Raw genomic sequence first — 16,269 nt, 5'->3', positions numbered from 1 at the left:
GTAGTCCGGCCCAGGAGCACTACCTGGCGGTGGCGGCCCGGGCGCGCCCCGCACCGGCCCCGAGGGTCGCGGCCGCCGCAGCCCCGGGTCTCCCCGCGACGGTGACCGGCACGGCGCTCACCGGGCACGGCCGCGGCACCTGTCCGTGCGGTGCTGGGGCCGCCCACGCCCCCCGCCCCGGTTCCGGCCGCCGCCGCCCCTCCCTCGCCCGGTGGGTTCCGGGTCGCACATGAAGGCGGAGGCGCCGCCGCCGCTCTCGGTAGGTGCTGCGGCGGGGGCGAGGGAGCGCGGGCCTCGGCCGGACCGTCCGGGGCTCCCCTGTCGGCATCGGCGCTACCGTTTGCCGGGGGGACCGGGCGAGCCCCGGGGCCGCGCGTGGGAGCCTGTCCGCGGCCGAGGCCGTGTCCTGCTGCCCCTGCTCGCCGCAGGGATGCCCGGGGGACACCGGGGAGTAACGGGAGGGAGGTGCCACGGCCGGAGCAGGTGCCGGGGCAGCGGCAGGTGTCGGGGCAGCGTCTGCCAGCCCCGCGTCCCGCCCGGGCCGGACAGCCCCAGCCCTGGCAGCCCCAGCGCTGGCGGCTGCACGAAGGCGCTGAGCACGGCCGGCGGTGGAGGCCCCGCGTACCTGTGCAGGGCTACCTGGGCTACCTGCGGGAGGGGGGAGCAGGTGGGGCCAGAGCGGGGCTCAGGACCTGCAAAGGCATTGACAACCCGGCAACAGAAAGTAAAACCATAACAGTGCTTGACCTGGCTTTCACCTCTTCGTCATGGTGTTGGTCTAGAGCCAGGCTGCCTCTTTTAGTGGTGTGCAATTCTAAGTCGCCTTCCCCTGCAGAGAAAATTGCTCATTCTGTGTTCCTGATGAGAAATGTCTAAGTCATGAGTTAGAACCCCACAGATGCCTGCCAAAACAAAATTAATGTGGTGAAGAATATGAAAAAAATGGTGTTCATGAGAAACTGGAGCTGGAACATGCTGGAAGAAGCCCCTCTTCCAGGTCATTTAAGTGTTGTATTTGGCATAGAAATAATTACTTTCTAATTTTTTCCTCCTTGGTTTTTAGAATACTTAAAAAGTCATGATGTGATTTAAGCAATTCAACAAATCAGGTTCAAGTCTTGCCAGCTACCTGAGTCTCTCAAAATTCTTTGAGCATATTGGCTAATTTATAAACTACACAAAAATTGCACAGCAGAAAACATTACAATTCTATGAATATGGGTAAGTTGCAAATCTGTTATGGATAAGGTAAAACATTCAAATTGGAAAGCTCATACTCTTTAGGTTATACCACTATTCACAGGGGAAATATATTTTTAAATATCCATTTAAATATAGATCTATTTCAAGGAGGTTTCGCCATATACATTTTAAATGAGGTGTTTTATTCTGGATATGTCTTAGAAATAACTTGTAATAGGTTTGGGGAAAAAAAAAGGCAAAAAAACCCCAGGTGTTTGCTGAAGGGAATGAATGCCAACATTTGTGAGACAGCATAGTTTGCAAAAGCTGTTTCCCAAGCCACACCTTTTGGTTTCCTCCCACACTTCAAGGATACTACTAATGCTAGAAACTGAAAATGGCTCAGAAAGTCAATTCAGAGTGTGTCTCTGCATATTTCCATTAGTGATGTAAGGGAAAACTGTGTGTACAGATCAGGCAAAAGCATGTCATCATTTGAGTGTTCAAAAATAAGGCTGAGATATTATATAATACCAGATATCCTCCTTTCTTTCTTTTTGTGGGGACCTCAGTCAAAAGGAGTTGTTTGGGTTCTTTCTTGTTTTTGTAGAAGGCTCCTAAAATTGAGTATTTTAGAAAGAATATTTATTTTTGTGCCGTTGTGAATGCATAAAGGGATTCTGAAAGAAGAACTGCTGAAAAAAGCTTCTGCATTCCCTTCACCCCTTTTCCTTGAAAAAGCATGAAATTGGTTTAAGTCTTTTCTACACATAGCATGAACTCAATTGTCTTCTATGTAGCAAACAGTCTCACAAGTGCCCATTACAAATTATCACATAGTTCATTAATTATTCCAGTATTTGCACTCCAGTTAGAATGAATAATAGTTTTGCTTTTCATTTTACATTGTTCGGCGTCACATTGTTTTCCCAACTATTTTGGCAGGCAGCCAGCTGCCTCCCCTTTCTGCACATTCCCTGACTTAGTTGAGCTGTTTGTTTGTGTGTCCTCTGCCCTGTTAAAATTCTGTTACATGGCCAGGTTCTGCCCAATGGCATCTGCAACCCCTGAGAGTCAGCATAACTAGAATTGAGCTCCAGTCCCCAATCTTGTCTTGTCAGGCTTGCAGTTGAAGCCTGGATTAAATCCTAATCCTTGTTACTCCCTAGGGAGAGATGAAGATGTGGGAAGCCTTAGGGCACAGATTTTAAAATTCCTCCTATGCATAAAGCCTTTTAAGGACCTAATGTATTTGGATCACAGCCAGCACACCACATTGGTTGTTCTGTGTCAGGAAAAAGCTATGATGAACATGACCTGCAAGAAAGAGGACAGGAAGCTGTAAGAGTGGACCAAGAGGAGCTACATCATTTTCAACAGCAAAAGCAAAGTCGTGCTGGTTCAGACTAACTCCATATACCAGAGCAGGTTGGAGACAAGCCTGGCTGGAAGGCAGGTTTGGAAGAAGAGACCCTGGGGGGTCCTGATGAGCAGCAAGTTGAATATGATTCCTCCGGTAGGGTCCACCTTCATACTGGGCTGTGTTAGCAAGAGCACAGCCAGTAGGTCATGTGAAATTATTATTTCTCACTCTGTTCAACACTCATAAGCCAAAAAAAATTGAAATACTGTGCCCAGCTTTGTGCTCGGTGCTGAAAGAAAAACCTGAGAATTCAGTGGAGGAACCATACAGGGCAGGAGCACTTACAAGAAGACACAAGTACATGCAAGGCAAGAACACTGGATTTGTCCAGTACACAGAAAAAAAGAGTAAGGGCAAAGCCAGCTGTCATTTTTTTAAGCAATCTAATGGGCACAGAGCAGTGTAGAGCCTCCTTTGTGGTACACAGTGCCAGGCATGAAAGGCAAGTGTCACAATTGCAGGAAAAAAATTCAGACATCTAAAGAAGAAAACAAATCTGGTGATTAAAGAATCAGTTTTCTGACTACTGACGAGGATGGAGATTTTGCACTTGACTAGATAAGGCTCTCCACATCCTGACCTGATTTTGAAGGTTTCCCTGCTTCGAGGACAGATTGGGCTAGAGACCTCCTAAGTTTCTTTCCAGTCTAAATTATTCCACAATTCTAAGAAAGCATGGGACCCCCACCATGCTCAAGCCACCTGTCCATATGGCAGTAAGCTAAACAGATTTCGATACCCGACACCAGCAAGCTCTAGTTTATTTTGGGCAGAGCTGATGCACAAGAAAATATCACTATCTGCGTAAAACACCTCTTTGTAGTGATGTAACTGACAGCCACGAGCTCTTGAATACAAAAATGTCTGAGTTTCCATAGAAACTAACTTGGTTAATCCTTCCTGCATCCAGCCATTTCTCTACAGTAGAGAATCAAGGCTGTCAGCACAACTTTAAAAAAAACCACCCTTAAACCCACCCATGCACCACACATTAGGAGCATCTCTTTGACCTGGATGCAGGTCATAAAATGGGTGACTACTTCACCAGGTGTGTATCATACCACACAACACCAAAACCAGACTTCAGCACTGTAAATTATCTACACAAAGTTAAAGCACAGCACCCCTCACCAGAAAATACATTAACCCACATCCTCTAGAAGACAAATGCAAATTAATGTAACTGCAGGCTCAAATAACTTGTGCAGCCAGCAAGGAAAATGTCCAGTCTGATTTCATCTGCAATTTCAAAGTGGTTGGAACAAGGACCTGCCTTCCCTTGTTTCTGCAGGCAGCATCCCACAGCACATGAAACAATACTTCTTATCTTTGCTACTGTTAAAGAAGCACAGTGAACTCAAAGAATTCCTCATCTTTTCCACCTCATATTTTTCACCTAAGGGTTAGTTCTGCAGTACTCAGCCACTGATGCCCACTGCTAGCAGCTAACCAATACTGAGAAACTTGTTCAAGAAGAGAAGGGAAAGAAAATATATTACTCAAATTTCTAAGAACTTGTCTCAGCTACAGAGCTGGTTTCACAGTAACAGAAGTAAGAGAGCAGAGAGGCCTCAAGAACAGCCTACAAGCAAGAAGCTGACAGAGGAGCTCAGGATAGAGGAAACAAACTTGTTCTGTTTCTCCATCCAGAACCGTCCTGCTTACACTACATTTAGGCAGCATTGGGTTGATTTTTTAATAAAGATTAAACAAAAGAGATTTTTAGACAGTGACAAAGGCACAAAGCACAAAGCTCAGTTAGACCACACAGGCTGAGAACCAGGGTGCTGTGCTAACACCAATATCCCTCCCCAGTAGTTTTGTAATCAGCATTTAGAACAATACCCAAAGAAATACACAAAATTATCAATCAGCTCACCAAACACACTGCATTTAATCCAGAAAACCTAAATGCCAAATCCCTCCCACTTTTTTTCCAGAGAAGCCCTCAACACAATCCTACTAACCCTGCCTCAGGAGCCACTCTTTGTACCTTCCTGCCCACCTGACCCCAGCTGCTCCCAGTGCAGCTGTTACAGAGCTGAGCACACTCAGCTGAGGGAATGTTGCTGGCCATCCCCCACAGCCACCTCATGGTCCTCTACTCTTCTTGGTCTTACACCTCTTTTCTACCAGCTCCTAAAAGTACCTAGGCAGGAGTTAAGAGGCTTTCCTTGGCTTTTGGCTCAAGGAAGACTTAACCACAAATGTCAGTCAGACTGCACAGACTAATACCCCAAATGTTCACCTTTAATTTTATAGGCTAGGAGCAGTTCATTAGAATGATGGACATGCATGAATGACCACCCTGAGGGACAGTCCAGGTCACCAGTGACAGCCAAGGTACAAGCCAGGGGCAGAAGTTGAGAACAAGAAGTCGGGACTGCCGGAATTCAGAAAGTAAAGCATAGCAAAATATCTGTAGGTTCAGCTGTTGACTAGCCAAAAATCAGCTGTGGAGTATGGTTCAGCTGCACTCCCAGCATCTGTTTTTGACCACACTGGGTGATCACAGAAGAGCTGGTTTGTTCAGTTCTTGATAGTAGTTGTGCCATAATTTAAGTCTGTATCTACTAGAACTAGCCGAGAGATAAACTCCCTGCAGATCTCCAAGACAGCCCCCACTTGTCACTAAGAGCTATTCAGATACTAATGCTCATAGTAGCTACAGAATCCTTTAATTATTTTTTTTAATTAATTTTTATTTACTCTCTGTTGTAATACCATTTAATCTTCCTGGCTCTGGTTACCACATTTGTAAGATCAGATCCCTTCTGGGGCTTTACTTGCTGTAAGCTTCATCCCCTTTCCATTACTTTTTAAGATTATTCGGATACAGAATGGATTCTGAACAGTCATATTCATTAAATAAAGGCTTGAATGATTATATGGGCTTCCCACTCTACCCTGCATGTATCTCTCTGTTAAATGCTTGTCCTACATTCTTTGCCAACACTTGTTACAGGGTTGCAGTGGCCTGTATAATTTTATTATCTCTCACTTATCTCTCCTTGGCCTCTCTTCCACCAATGACTGCGCTATATGGTATTTTGTAAGATTGTATCAAAGGTTGTCCTGTTTTCCCTGCTCATAAAATGTCCTTGAATTCAGAAAATAGTTAATTTGTTACTTTTACTTCTGCTTTTTGATACTATGATTTTACCTTCATAGACGCTTCTTCTGATACAGCTCTCTAAGGAGAGCAAAAGATGTAACCTGTTTCAGAGCGTTAACCACATTAGACCACATTAACAGAGTTAATCAGTTCTTCCTTTGGACCATATGTCACCCTACTTTGGTTTTGCTGCATTTATTTCCTTTTAGTGAAATGGGAAATTTCTGATCAACATCATGTAATACTCACTATTTCACTTGCCTTTCTTACTATATTATTTCCCTTGCCTCAATCCATCACTCTTAGTATTCCCCAGGAGCAAATGACATTATACAGTAATGTTTTGTCTGCTTTCATTTGATTTCTAGGAAAAGCATCAACCTGTCATGAAAAATAAGCCATTACTCATCTCTTCAGCTGATGATGGATAGTTTCCCCTCTCTAATCGACCTGAGTGCTCCCCAGAAGGCTGTCTCGTCAGAGCTGCTCTTCTGAGCTGCTGTCTTGGTTTTGCAGGCAAAGAGCAGACAAACATTAATACACTTTCTCAGGGTTCTTTTCCATCCCATTCACCATGCAACACTACTTTCCTTTTGTTTTGGGCAGTGTAGGCTAACTTCCCTCAGGCAGAACATTTTCATATTTCTTGGCGTCATCTGGGCAGCTCCTTCCTTGCTACCCATACACAGAATACCTGCAGTACTTTGAGAGATTTCCAGTGCTGCACTCACTGTCTATGGCTGGCACAGATGAACAATGGTTCAATTTCTTCACTGTTTGTTTGGATTTGTTGGGCTTGTTCTGCTTTTGCTTCCCTGACTGCTGCTAACCCCTTGTGACTATCCCTTGTGCCACTAAGCTATTTCCCAGGCTGCAGAGGAGAGGCTCTTATGAATGTGTTAGCAGCCATATCAGCTCACTTACTTCCTTTTGCTAATGTGGGGTGTTTTTCTAATGTGCTCTGACAACTAGAGAGAGTCTATAAGCTCTGAGTGCTACAACTTCTGACATTCTTCAAAGACAATGGAAAGGGTAAATTACAGGATGGTAGAAGAGGACTCATGAGATTTTGATTGCTTAACCATAGACATGAAACACAATCACTTCCAGATAGCTTTTTACAGGTGTTTCCCCATGTGCCGTAGGGGACCTTCTCAGTGTGTCAGTGGCAGCCCTGGAAAAAGGTACAGGATAGCCTTGGACAGTGCCTATGCTGGAGGAAATACCTTCTCTCTGCAGGGAATCACAGGGAAGTGGAAAATAGTTGTGCATGCTAGTTTGAAATTGCCATAAGAAAGAAACTCACTTTGAAGCCTGCAGTTTCATACAGTATTTCGCAGAATTAGAGTTGGAAATGTGCTCAGCTACAGAAAATGGAAAAAGCAAAGAAAGGGAGAGGAGGGAGCTTTCTGATTCTGTGGTAAGATATCAAGAGAAAGATGGAAGGTGTGGTTTATATTGCAGAAAAGTTACCTGAGGATATTAGGCAATTTGGAATTTGGCAAAAATTTGGTCTGCTTTTTTGTTGCAGATGATGAAGAAATGCGAAAGAAATAAGGGGTTTTGCTAATGGGTTGGGAAGTGAAACTCTTGCTAATAAAAAACAATTCCCATATGATACATACTCTGATATTGGTCTGAGAACCTAGGAGTCAGAATACTTGTTTTTGGAAAACCTTATTCCGCCACCTTGGTGTACTGATGTCCATCTGTATGTTTTCAGTATCATAATTCAAAATATTTTTCTCAGTGTAGAACTGTCTCTCCATTGACTGAAGACTTTGATTTATTTTCTGTGACAGGTGGGGCTCAGAGGAAAGCAAAAGGCACAAACCTTTGTAAAGCAAAAGGCACAAACCTATGCTGATTCTGTTGTCTCACAGATTTCATTCTGCTACAGCTGGTGGTTGAGCATTTCTGCCTGGGATGGCGGAGGATCAGGAGCTGACTCAGCCACACAAAGCTCAACTGGAGCCCTCCCTCCCGCAGCGCACCAGCAACACTTACCGCAGCGCAGAGCACTCGCAGGCCCTGCTCAGCGGCCTGGTGTCTCTCCGGGACAGCAGCATCCTCTTCGATGTAGTTCTGGTGGTGGAAGACAAACCCATCGAGGCTCATCGCATCCTCCTGGCTGCATCCTGTGACTACTTCAGGTACTCTTCAATAACAAGCACGTGTCTGACTGTTAGTTAAACCTGCAACATCCAAATCTTCTGTCTGGGCATACTCCTTCTGAATCTAAAATCAGACCCATAAGATAGAGCTGAGTGTGTTTCAAAATACTAACTGTGGCTTTATTCATTTCTCTGTTATTTCTCTACAGAAATAAAGCTCTTGTTCCTGCACACTGAGCTTACCTCCACTAAATTCACTGTGGTACTTGGTGGTTTATAAAGAGAAGAGAGCATCTGAACTGGTGTCTTCTGCTCTAAGCCACTCTAAGTGGCTTTTAACATATCCTTAGCATTGTAAGACTTTGCCCATTGTGGTGATCTTTTCATAATTCACAAAAAGTCACTGGAGGTGGGTCACTGTTATGCCTATAGTGTGACTCACAATCCATTAAACCAGGCATTCCCCAGTCAGTTTGATTAGCAGTTTCTTTGTTTTCATAGAGCAAACATCCAAGTCAATCCAGACAAACTTGTAACTGAAGGAAGAACTGCTCTACCTTAGAAAAAAATTCCTACAGTCCCAAGTCCCTCTGTGTTTTCCTCCACACCCAGAGTATCTGCCTTTGACCACTGACTATCCATATATATTGGGTCTGTATTTAAGTCAGTCACCTGTGAACTGTACCTTCTGGGTTGCCCCTACTGTTTTCCTGCACAATGAAGCTTTCTTAGGTCCTAAAGGCCTGTACTCTTAACTTAGAGAAGAAGTAATCACTTAAAAATGTCTAGCTAGGTTTTTATCTTTATGAATATTTTTTGTGTTCCCAGGACAACATAAGATTATCAAACTGAAAATAGCTTCAATGCAAATCTGCCATAGCATATGCCATTGTCTGTTTTGCAGAGGAATGTTTGCAGGAGGATTGAGAGAGATGGAACAAGAAGAAGTTCATATTCATGGCATCTCCTACAATGCAATGTGTAAAATCTTAAACTTCATTTACACTTCTGAGCTGGAACTCAGTGTGAACAGTGTACAAGAAACCTTAGCTGCAGCCTGTCAGCTTCAGGTGAGGTATTGGGAGATGTGACAAAAAAGAAACAAGAAACAAAAGCAACGATGAAAGAAACAGAAAACATGGATATCTGGTTAGAGGGAGGGTTAAGGGGTGAGCAGGAGCATGGGTATGATAAGGATTTCTGGGATGCTGTATCCACTGGAACTAACTGTGGAAGGGTAGGAACAATGAATGAATACTTGCACATGTCATTTGTGCCAATGGTTTCATTACTTGGAAACATTTACAATGTCATCTACAGGAGCATTTTATATAGCGTTCACTTTCACTGACCTGCTTACAAAAGCTTCCCTGAAACAGAATATCTCTGGCCAATGGTAAAGAACAGGGTTTGCTACTCAGAAATGGTTGTGCAGCTCAAAGTCTTCCCCAAGTGAGTCCACAGGCACATGACCTCTCCTGACCCCGTCACTACAGGAAATCCTGCCACGATGGTTTGCACTAAGTGCAGGGTTCATGTGCTTTTAAGACAATTTTTTTTCTCTAATTTCCCCTGTAGCTAACTGCTGCACAAGGCTTTGGTACTAAATCTTAAACTTTGTGAGTGCTTGCTTTGGTTTTTTACACACTTAGCACCACTTTGTTAGTAGAGGGACTCCTGGACAGCAGTTAGTTCTTTGTTTGCCAGTAGTTCCTCCTGCCAGATACAACTGCAAATTGTATTCAGAAGACAATACTAAATATTCATTTTCCTTTCCAATGGCTTCCTGTGCTCTTAAGTGATATATTTGTTACAGATACAATCTTTGCTATAGTATGTCTATAGTACTCTGAAAGAACAAACACGGAGTGACTGTAATCACCATGTCCTTCGTGCCTTCCGTTTTCCTGACTGCTCCCAGAGCAGGCAGCCTGGCTGCCCAGTGTCCCATGTGTGTTGGAAGACACACTGCTGCTGCACCTGAAGCCAAACTCATGTCTTGCAGCACAGTGCAGACAGAAGAGCTGTATTATAGTCATCTCCATACCCACACTGAGTTCTGTTTCTCTGGAGAAAGGTGAATAGGGCACAAGTGACCATGGCGTTTAGACTGTGAGGAGAGAAAGAATTTTGTGGACAATTTCCTTACAGTCATCCCAGGCTTCAGTCCCCTGTCTCTCAAATGTGGGGCAGGTGGTGTCAAATGAAAAACCTCTCTCTCTTGCAGATTCCAGAAGTCATTAAGTTCTGTTGCGATTTCCTCATGTCCTGGGTAGATGAAGAGAACATCCTCGATGTGTACAGACTAGCTGACCACTATGACTTGAGGCATTTGAGTGAACAGCTGGACTCCTACATTTTGAAGAACTTTACAGCCTTCTCAAGGACACAAGTGTACCGACAGCTACCCCTGCAGAAGGTCTACTCCCTTCTCAGCAGCAACCGTTTGGAGGTTAACTATGAATTTGAAGTTTATGATGGAGCACTTTTTTATCATTATTCTCCAGAGGAACTGGAGACAGATCAGGTCTCCCTGATGGAGCCCCTTAAGCTACTTGAGACAGTTCGTTTTCCTCTGATGGAACCCCAGATCCTGCAAAGGCTTCATGACAAATTAAGTCCATGTCCTTTAAAAGACACAGTTGCAGATGCATTAATGTACCACAAGAATGAATGTCTTCAGCCAATGCTTCAGAGTGCTCAGACACAGCTGAGATCAGAGTTCCAGTGTGTAGTAGGATTTGGAGGGATGCATTCTACTCCATCCATTGTCCTCAGTGATCAAGCCAAGTATCTAAACCCCTTGTTGGGAGAGTGGAGGCACTTTACAGCTGCACTAGCCCCCAGAATGTCCAACCAAGGGATTGCTGTTCTCAATAATTTTGTATATTTAATTGGTGGAGACAACAATGTAAGTGGTTTTCGAGCAGAGTCAAGGTGTTGGAGGTAAGATAAGGATAATCCTGCTATTAATTTTATTGCCATCCTGTTGCCCATTTCTGAGTCAGTAAGCCAGTAGACAGTCAGTACACTTGCCAGCCAAAAGATTAGGAACTGAGCAGGAGCCTCACTGAAAGAAAACACAAGAAATGAGCTTCATAGTAACAGGAAGCTCCCAGCAGTGCTTATGAGACAAAGCCAAGCCTGACAGTGTACTCTGCTTCAAGAGTATTACTTGTGCTACTTTCTGCCTTGTTGGAGGAAGGAAGTATTAAACGTGTGGGAAGTAGTAATGAGCCTAGAACTCTGGGTTGTCTGGATTCTCTCAAACCAGCATTTTCTGAAAGTCCTCTATGTGCAGTTTTTGTCCCAATGCAAAGGGATATATCTACCAAAAAGGGTTTTTAAATAAAATGCTACTACCAATAGATTTTCAAAAATGTGTGTGCACAATAGCAGCATTCTAGAGCCCTTTCATATTATTGTGTGACAGGGAAAAGAGCAGAAGGAAGGATCAGGTTTAGACTTTCATGCCCATTACATTGCGAAAGCAGAAATAAAGCCTTTTGCCTTTATATTGTGCTCATTTTTACAGGTCTTAGCTGAGTTGCTCTTATTTTATGGCATGCATAGTTTCAATTCTCAACCAGTTTTCTCTGTAACTAAAATTACTAGATGAGAGAGATAGTTTGACATCAAAGTGAATAATGAGATTCACTTTGAGCAGCAGATATTTAGGGAAAAGAATCAAAGAACTCACCACATATTTATGCCTTTCTTGTATTCTTGAAGATCCAGATTCAGTCTTTGTGCTATTTTTAGACTGTTTTACCTTGTAGAAGGCTTTGTGCAAACAGAGACTGTGATATGTAACCTGTCAGCAGTGCATAAGATAATGGAAAACCTAGGCTTTTATAGCATGATTATGTCAGCTAAAATACATCTTCTATAAATAGAATAAAACAACTTTGCTAATAATAGAATGCTGAGAAGGCCAAATTTCCCGTCACTTACAGATGAGCTCAATTTCAGCTAAAGACTGTGCAGTAACCCACATCTGTGGAGCTGTCTAGTATTCCAGCAATGACTCAGTGGCTGTAGGAATAACTTTCTTTGATCCCCTTCTTTTACAAGGTATGACCCACGACACAACAGATGGTTCCAGATCCAATCCCTGCAGCAAGAGCATGCTGACCTCAGTGTTTGTGTCGTGGACAACTATATTTATGCCGTCGCAGGCCGAGATTATCATGAAGACCTGAGGGAAGTGGAGAGGTATGACCCTAAAACCAACACTTGGGAATATGTGACACCTCTGAAGAAGGAGGTAAGGAGTGAATTAGCCACACACACTACTACAGTTCCCCAATTCCTGATTTAATCTTGTTAGATGCTTTTCTCAGGTGTAACTTTGTTGATATTCTGATGGAAAACAGTAAACTCTGTATATGGAATAGATGAATAACAAGAAAATAAAATAATAGCATATGTAAATTACATTTTCCCGTTAAAAGCTTATTTTTCCTGTTTCTTGCTGGTTTTGCCTGCACCTTTAGTGTGTTAATCCTTAAAACTCTTAATAAAACAAATAATAAATGTGTGTCAGTGCTGAAAATATAAAAAGGCTGAATTGAATGTTACTAAGTAGAATAATTTGCATTCCTTATAACACTGCTTGTATAAGAAAAATCACCAATAAAAAGACTTGTGAGTAGATTAGGGAGTAAAGTTGTATGAATGATCTTCTAATCAAGGAACAATAAAGACGGAGAATAATGCAGTTCTGGAAGTTTTAGAAATTCTAGTGTGTTTCATTCAGAAATTCACAATTATAATATCTTAGGAAGAATTGTCTATAAGAAAATCTTTCAGATTTTGATCTCTGCATAATGGATGAAGGATGTCACTCCCTTCTTGTCTATTCCCTACTTCAAAACTGGGAGAAATACATAAATCCAGACCTCAACCTCTTGCTTTCCCATTCATGTGGCGGTCCAGGTGTACGCCCATGCAGGAGCAGCGCTGGATGGGAAGATGTACATCACCTGTGGGAGGAGAGGAGAAGATTATTTGAAGGAGCTGCAATGTTATGACCCAAGGACTGACCGCTGGGACGTTCTAGCAGATGGCCCAGTGAGACGGGCGTGGCATGGGATGGCTGCACTGCTGGGAAAGCTCTACGTCATTGGGGGAAGCAACAATGACTCTGGCTACAGAAGAGACGTTCACCAGGTGAGACCATGTCACACCTGTGTCTTTTCTTGGTTTCCTATGGATGCTGGCACTTAGATGTACTGTCTTGCTCCTACTAAGTATGCAAATAGAACTGTCTGCTCAGCAATGGCTGCTGCAGCAGCTCTCCCCCACTCAACTGCAGAATTTGCTATGATTTATTTACAGCTGTCTGTCTTGAACACATTGTCTTACCCATAAAGCATTAAAGCTTTAGCACTTGGAATTCTTATCAATTTTAAGACTTCTTTGATGGATAACATTCATTGCCATGCACATGCCCAGTAAGTAGCACATCAGTTAAATTTACTTTATGCTGTCTTCTCACATGCATTTTTCCTAGGTGGAGAATTACCAATGTGTAGTTGCAGGGCAGAGCTGTTAAGGATAAGTTGGATAGAAGTTGTATAATACAATTAAATGTACAGTACCTGATGGTAAGGGATGTCTGGAGAGAATTCTCTTGAACCTTATTCCAGCTTCTAGAACTGCTAAGGACTTGAAAAGAAAACACAAAAAGTAACTTTTTATACAGCCAATGGAGATGGCAGAATTAAATCTAGCTGAAGAGTGTATCTGAATGATAAGAAGGTGCCTACAAATTAAAGCAGTTAGCCAAGTAGATACCCAATGAAATCTAAAACTCTCCAACATATGGCACTGAGGCAGCTTAGCAGATTTGTCATATTTGTATGTTCCAGCATTTTTTCTCTAATGCAAACAGGTGCATTATGTCTGGGCTTATATTAGCACATGTCCCCATCTCTTTCACTTTTATATACATTTTTGAAATGACATACAACTGTCACTCCAATAGTCAGAACTTGTGATTCAAAGCTATATGGCAGCTATGCACAATTTTCTGTTGAGCATTGTACTTCTACTATATAGTCATATGCTCTCTCCATTATCAACACACTGTCAAAAGACTGATTATATTCCTTCCTAAATAGTTTACCTTATGGCCAGGCTCTGTCACTAGAATACAAGTTCAATTTTGGCTTCTCTCTTTTCCTTTTTGTTTTACAGGTTGCCTGCTATAAGCCAAGCACTGATCAGTGGACAAATGTATGTCCACTTCCTGCAGGACACGGAGAGCCAGGCATTGCGGTCTTAGACAACAGGATTTATGTCCTGGGAGGCAGATCCCATAACAGAGGAATCCGCATGGACTATGTCCACATTTATGATGCAGAGAGAGACTGTTGGGAGGAAGGACCCCAGCTGGAGGATGATATTTCTGGGATGGCTGCCTGTGTCCTCACATTGCCCAGGGCTATTTTAATGGAGACAGAGAAGTGGCTCTCAGAATGGCATGCAGACCGAATGAAGCATCATCTTGACTTTCCATCGGAAGTTATGAGCGTGTCAGACTGGGAGGAATTTGACAACTCAAGTGAAGATTAGAAAACTTTAATATTTATTTTTTTGCCAGTGGATGAGGAAATTAAGGCTTGGGGAAAGTACTTAAGAGATTTTATATGTCTTTCTTATAAACATAAAAGTATTTAAAGGTTTTAAAAATAAGTGTTCCACACAAAATGCCATTCACAGTCAATATCTACCCATCTGCAAGCGTTCTGCACAAAATGCACTTACAGTCAGTACCTGCCCACCTGCCAGAAAGCAGCATTTTTAAAGTAACCACACAACTGCCATTTTCCCCCAGTTGTATAGAGGTTCTTTTACTTTGAAGGAGGCTTTTCTCAGCCTTCAGCATGGACTGAAAAAAAGGCACAGAAGGCTCAGCTTGACTAGCTTCTTTCCTTCCAGCTTTTAGCTTGAAATAGCTTTTTGAGATTTTTTTTTTCTTTTGGGTAATAAAACTTCCTAGCCAGCTTAATACAGGAAGGTAACACCTAGTGTCTCCCTCCTGTGCCAGGTGTCAGACAGCTTGATTAGTTTTTCAGCAAGATTGAACATACAGAAACAGGAACAGTGGCAAGAAAGTCTGAACCTTCATCTCATCTGGGCATGCAGCCATCCTTGTAACTGGGTGAGAGTCTGTGAACTGACACCCACTCCTGAACTTCTATACTGCAAGTTCTGTCAACACAGTGGAAAGAAGATTTCTAGAAAAAACTCTGTACAGAATATGGCAATCTTATCGTTCCACTGTCAGACACATTTGTTCTCAACCATAAATTAATAAATTCTTGTCAGAACTTTTTTAACTGCTGTCTCAGTTTTATTAACAGTGATGTGGAGGCTGAAAGTTTCATTATATCCTACAGCAGTATTGGCAAAGTTACACCAGCTGGGGAGATGGGCATTTTTTTCATTCTTTTATTATATGCTTTAGAAGAAGATGAAAAGAACAGAGATTGGTTTGCCACAGCAAAAGAAAAAAATAATGAGATAATAAGAAGTATCGAAGAGTATACTGGTCCAAGATTGCAGTAGCTGAACTAATGCCAGGAACTACAGCTGAGAAAGATAAGGCATAGTAAATCTGTCCTTCATGGGGCCTTAAAATAATTGGTTCCTGACTACCATCTTGCTTAACATTAGCTTAGAAGCTGATTTAAAGTCTGAACCAATGTGATACTGAACAGTCTGAGATCCTTCCTCTTGGAGGGGTTGGCAGTAATCAGTGCCACCAGTAAACCTTGACAAACTACCAAAAGCTTTTAAATCTTACAGCAATAATGGGGTTGTAAAAAGGCAAAACCAGAATGACAATCACAATGACATAGGACTTGTCAAGTGTCACCACATCGTGACAAATAGTGCACATTGATGTGCTACTTCAGAGAAATGGAGTAAGTTCCTGGACATTCCCCCTACCTGGGGATATTCTGTTTATTGAAACAAAAATGATTTCAAAACAGACCTAGATGACTCTACTTTAGTAGACTGGGCTTCTGGAAAAAGATTCAAGAGTATTTGCACATTTCTTTAAATAAGTTCAACAGCCTTTTCTTGGTAAGAGGGGCATTTGTTGGATTTTATTCTCCAGCACTATCAATTTTCACCTCCATCTCTGAACCTTTGCCAATTGGTAAATAAAACAAAACACCTGGTAACTGCAAGAAACCCTGATTATGAGCTTTTTCAGAAGATATTTTTTAGATAACTCTGGACTGAGTCTAGAAATACAGATTTTATTACACTGCAATATTAGAGACTGCTAAATCTTCCTGTTCTGCCTACAGAGTTACTTTTAATTTGTAGGAGTTAAATGTAGCCCTCCGATGTAAGGACATAACTCTCTGACCTGAGTATCACTAGAACCACTCCTTCCAGACTGCAGGTGTTGCCGT

At 42.6% G+C, this 16,269-nt stretch overlaps 1 protein-coding gene across 5 annotated transcripts; it reads left to right on the top strand.

Annotated features, from left to right (window-relative positions):
* The first annotated feature begins 42 nt into the window (after nt 1-42).
* Nucleotides 43-15,180, top strand: KLHL22 (kelch like family member 22). 5 transcript variants are annotated; one of them, XM_085075951.1, is made up of 7 exons: nt 43-259; nt 7,523-7,873; nt 8,739-8,904; nt 10,062-10,780; nt 11,909-12,101; nt 12,773-13,006; nt 14,036-15,180. In XM_085075951.1, exons 2-7 carry the CDS (start codon nt 7,647-7,649, stop codon nt 14,411-14,413), a joined length of 1,917 nt encoding a protein of 638 aa, XP_084932077.1. In that variant the 5' UTR covers nt 43-259; nt 7,523-7,646; the 3' UTR covers nt 14,414-15,180. The 5 variants fall into 5 exon arrangements, with proteins under 5 accessions (XP_084932077.1, XP_084932080.1, XP_084932079.1 ...); XM_085075954.1 differs by having other exon boundaries at nt 119-259; nt 7,621-7,873; XM_085075953.1 differs by having other exon boundaries at nt 146-259; nt 7,604-7,873.
* Nucleotides 15,181-16,269: the final 1,089 nt, after the last annotated feature.

This window comes from Lichenostomus cassidix, chromosome 15 (genome assembly GCF_008360975.1).
Source record: "Lichenostomus cassidix isolate B80296 chromosome 15, HeHo_3.0, whole genome shotgun sequence".
Classification (NCBI taxonomy): domain Eukaryota; kingdom Metazoa; phylum Chordata; class Aves; order Passeriformes; family Meliphagidae; genus Lichenostomus; species Lichenostomus cassidix.
Note: the sequence above shows the minus strand (reverse complement) of the source record. Positions and strands in the feature narration are given on the sequence as shown.

What these genes read in the sequence shown, in the direction of transcription:
- KLHL22 (XM_085075951.1), top strand. Translation starts at nt 7,647, where the DNA reads ATGGCGGAGGATCAGGAGCTGACTCAGCCACACAAAGCTCAACTGGAG. An exon ending in GCAGAGTCAAGGTGTTGGAG is followed by an intron (nt 10,781 to 11,908) that starts GTAAGATAAGGA and finishes TTCTTTTACAAG; the next exon opens with GTATGACCCACGACACAACA. An exon ending in ACAGAAGAGACGTTCACCAG is followed by an intron (nt 13,007 to 14,035) that starts GTGAGACCATGT and finishes TTTGTTTTACAG; the next exon opens with GTTGCCTGCTATAAGCCAAG.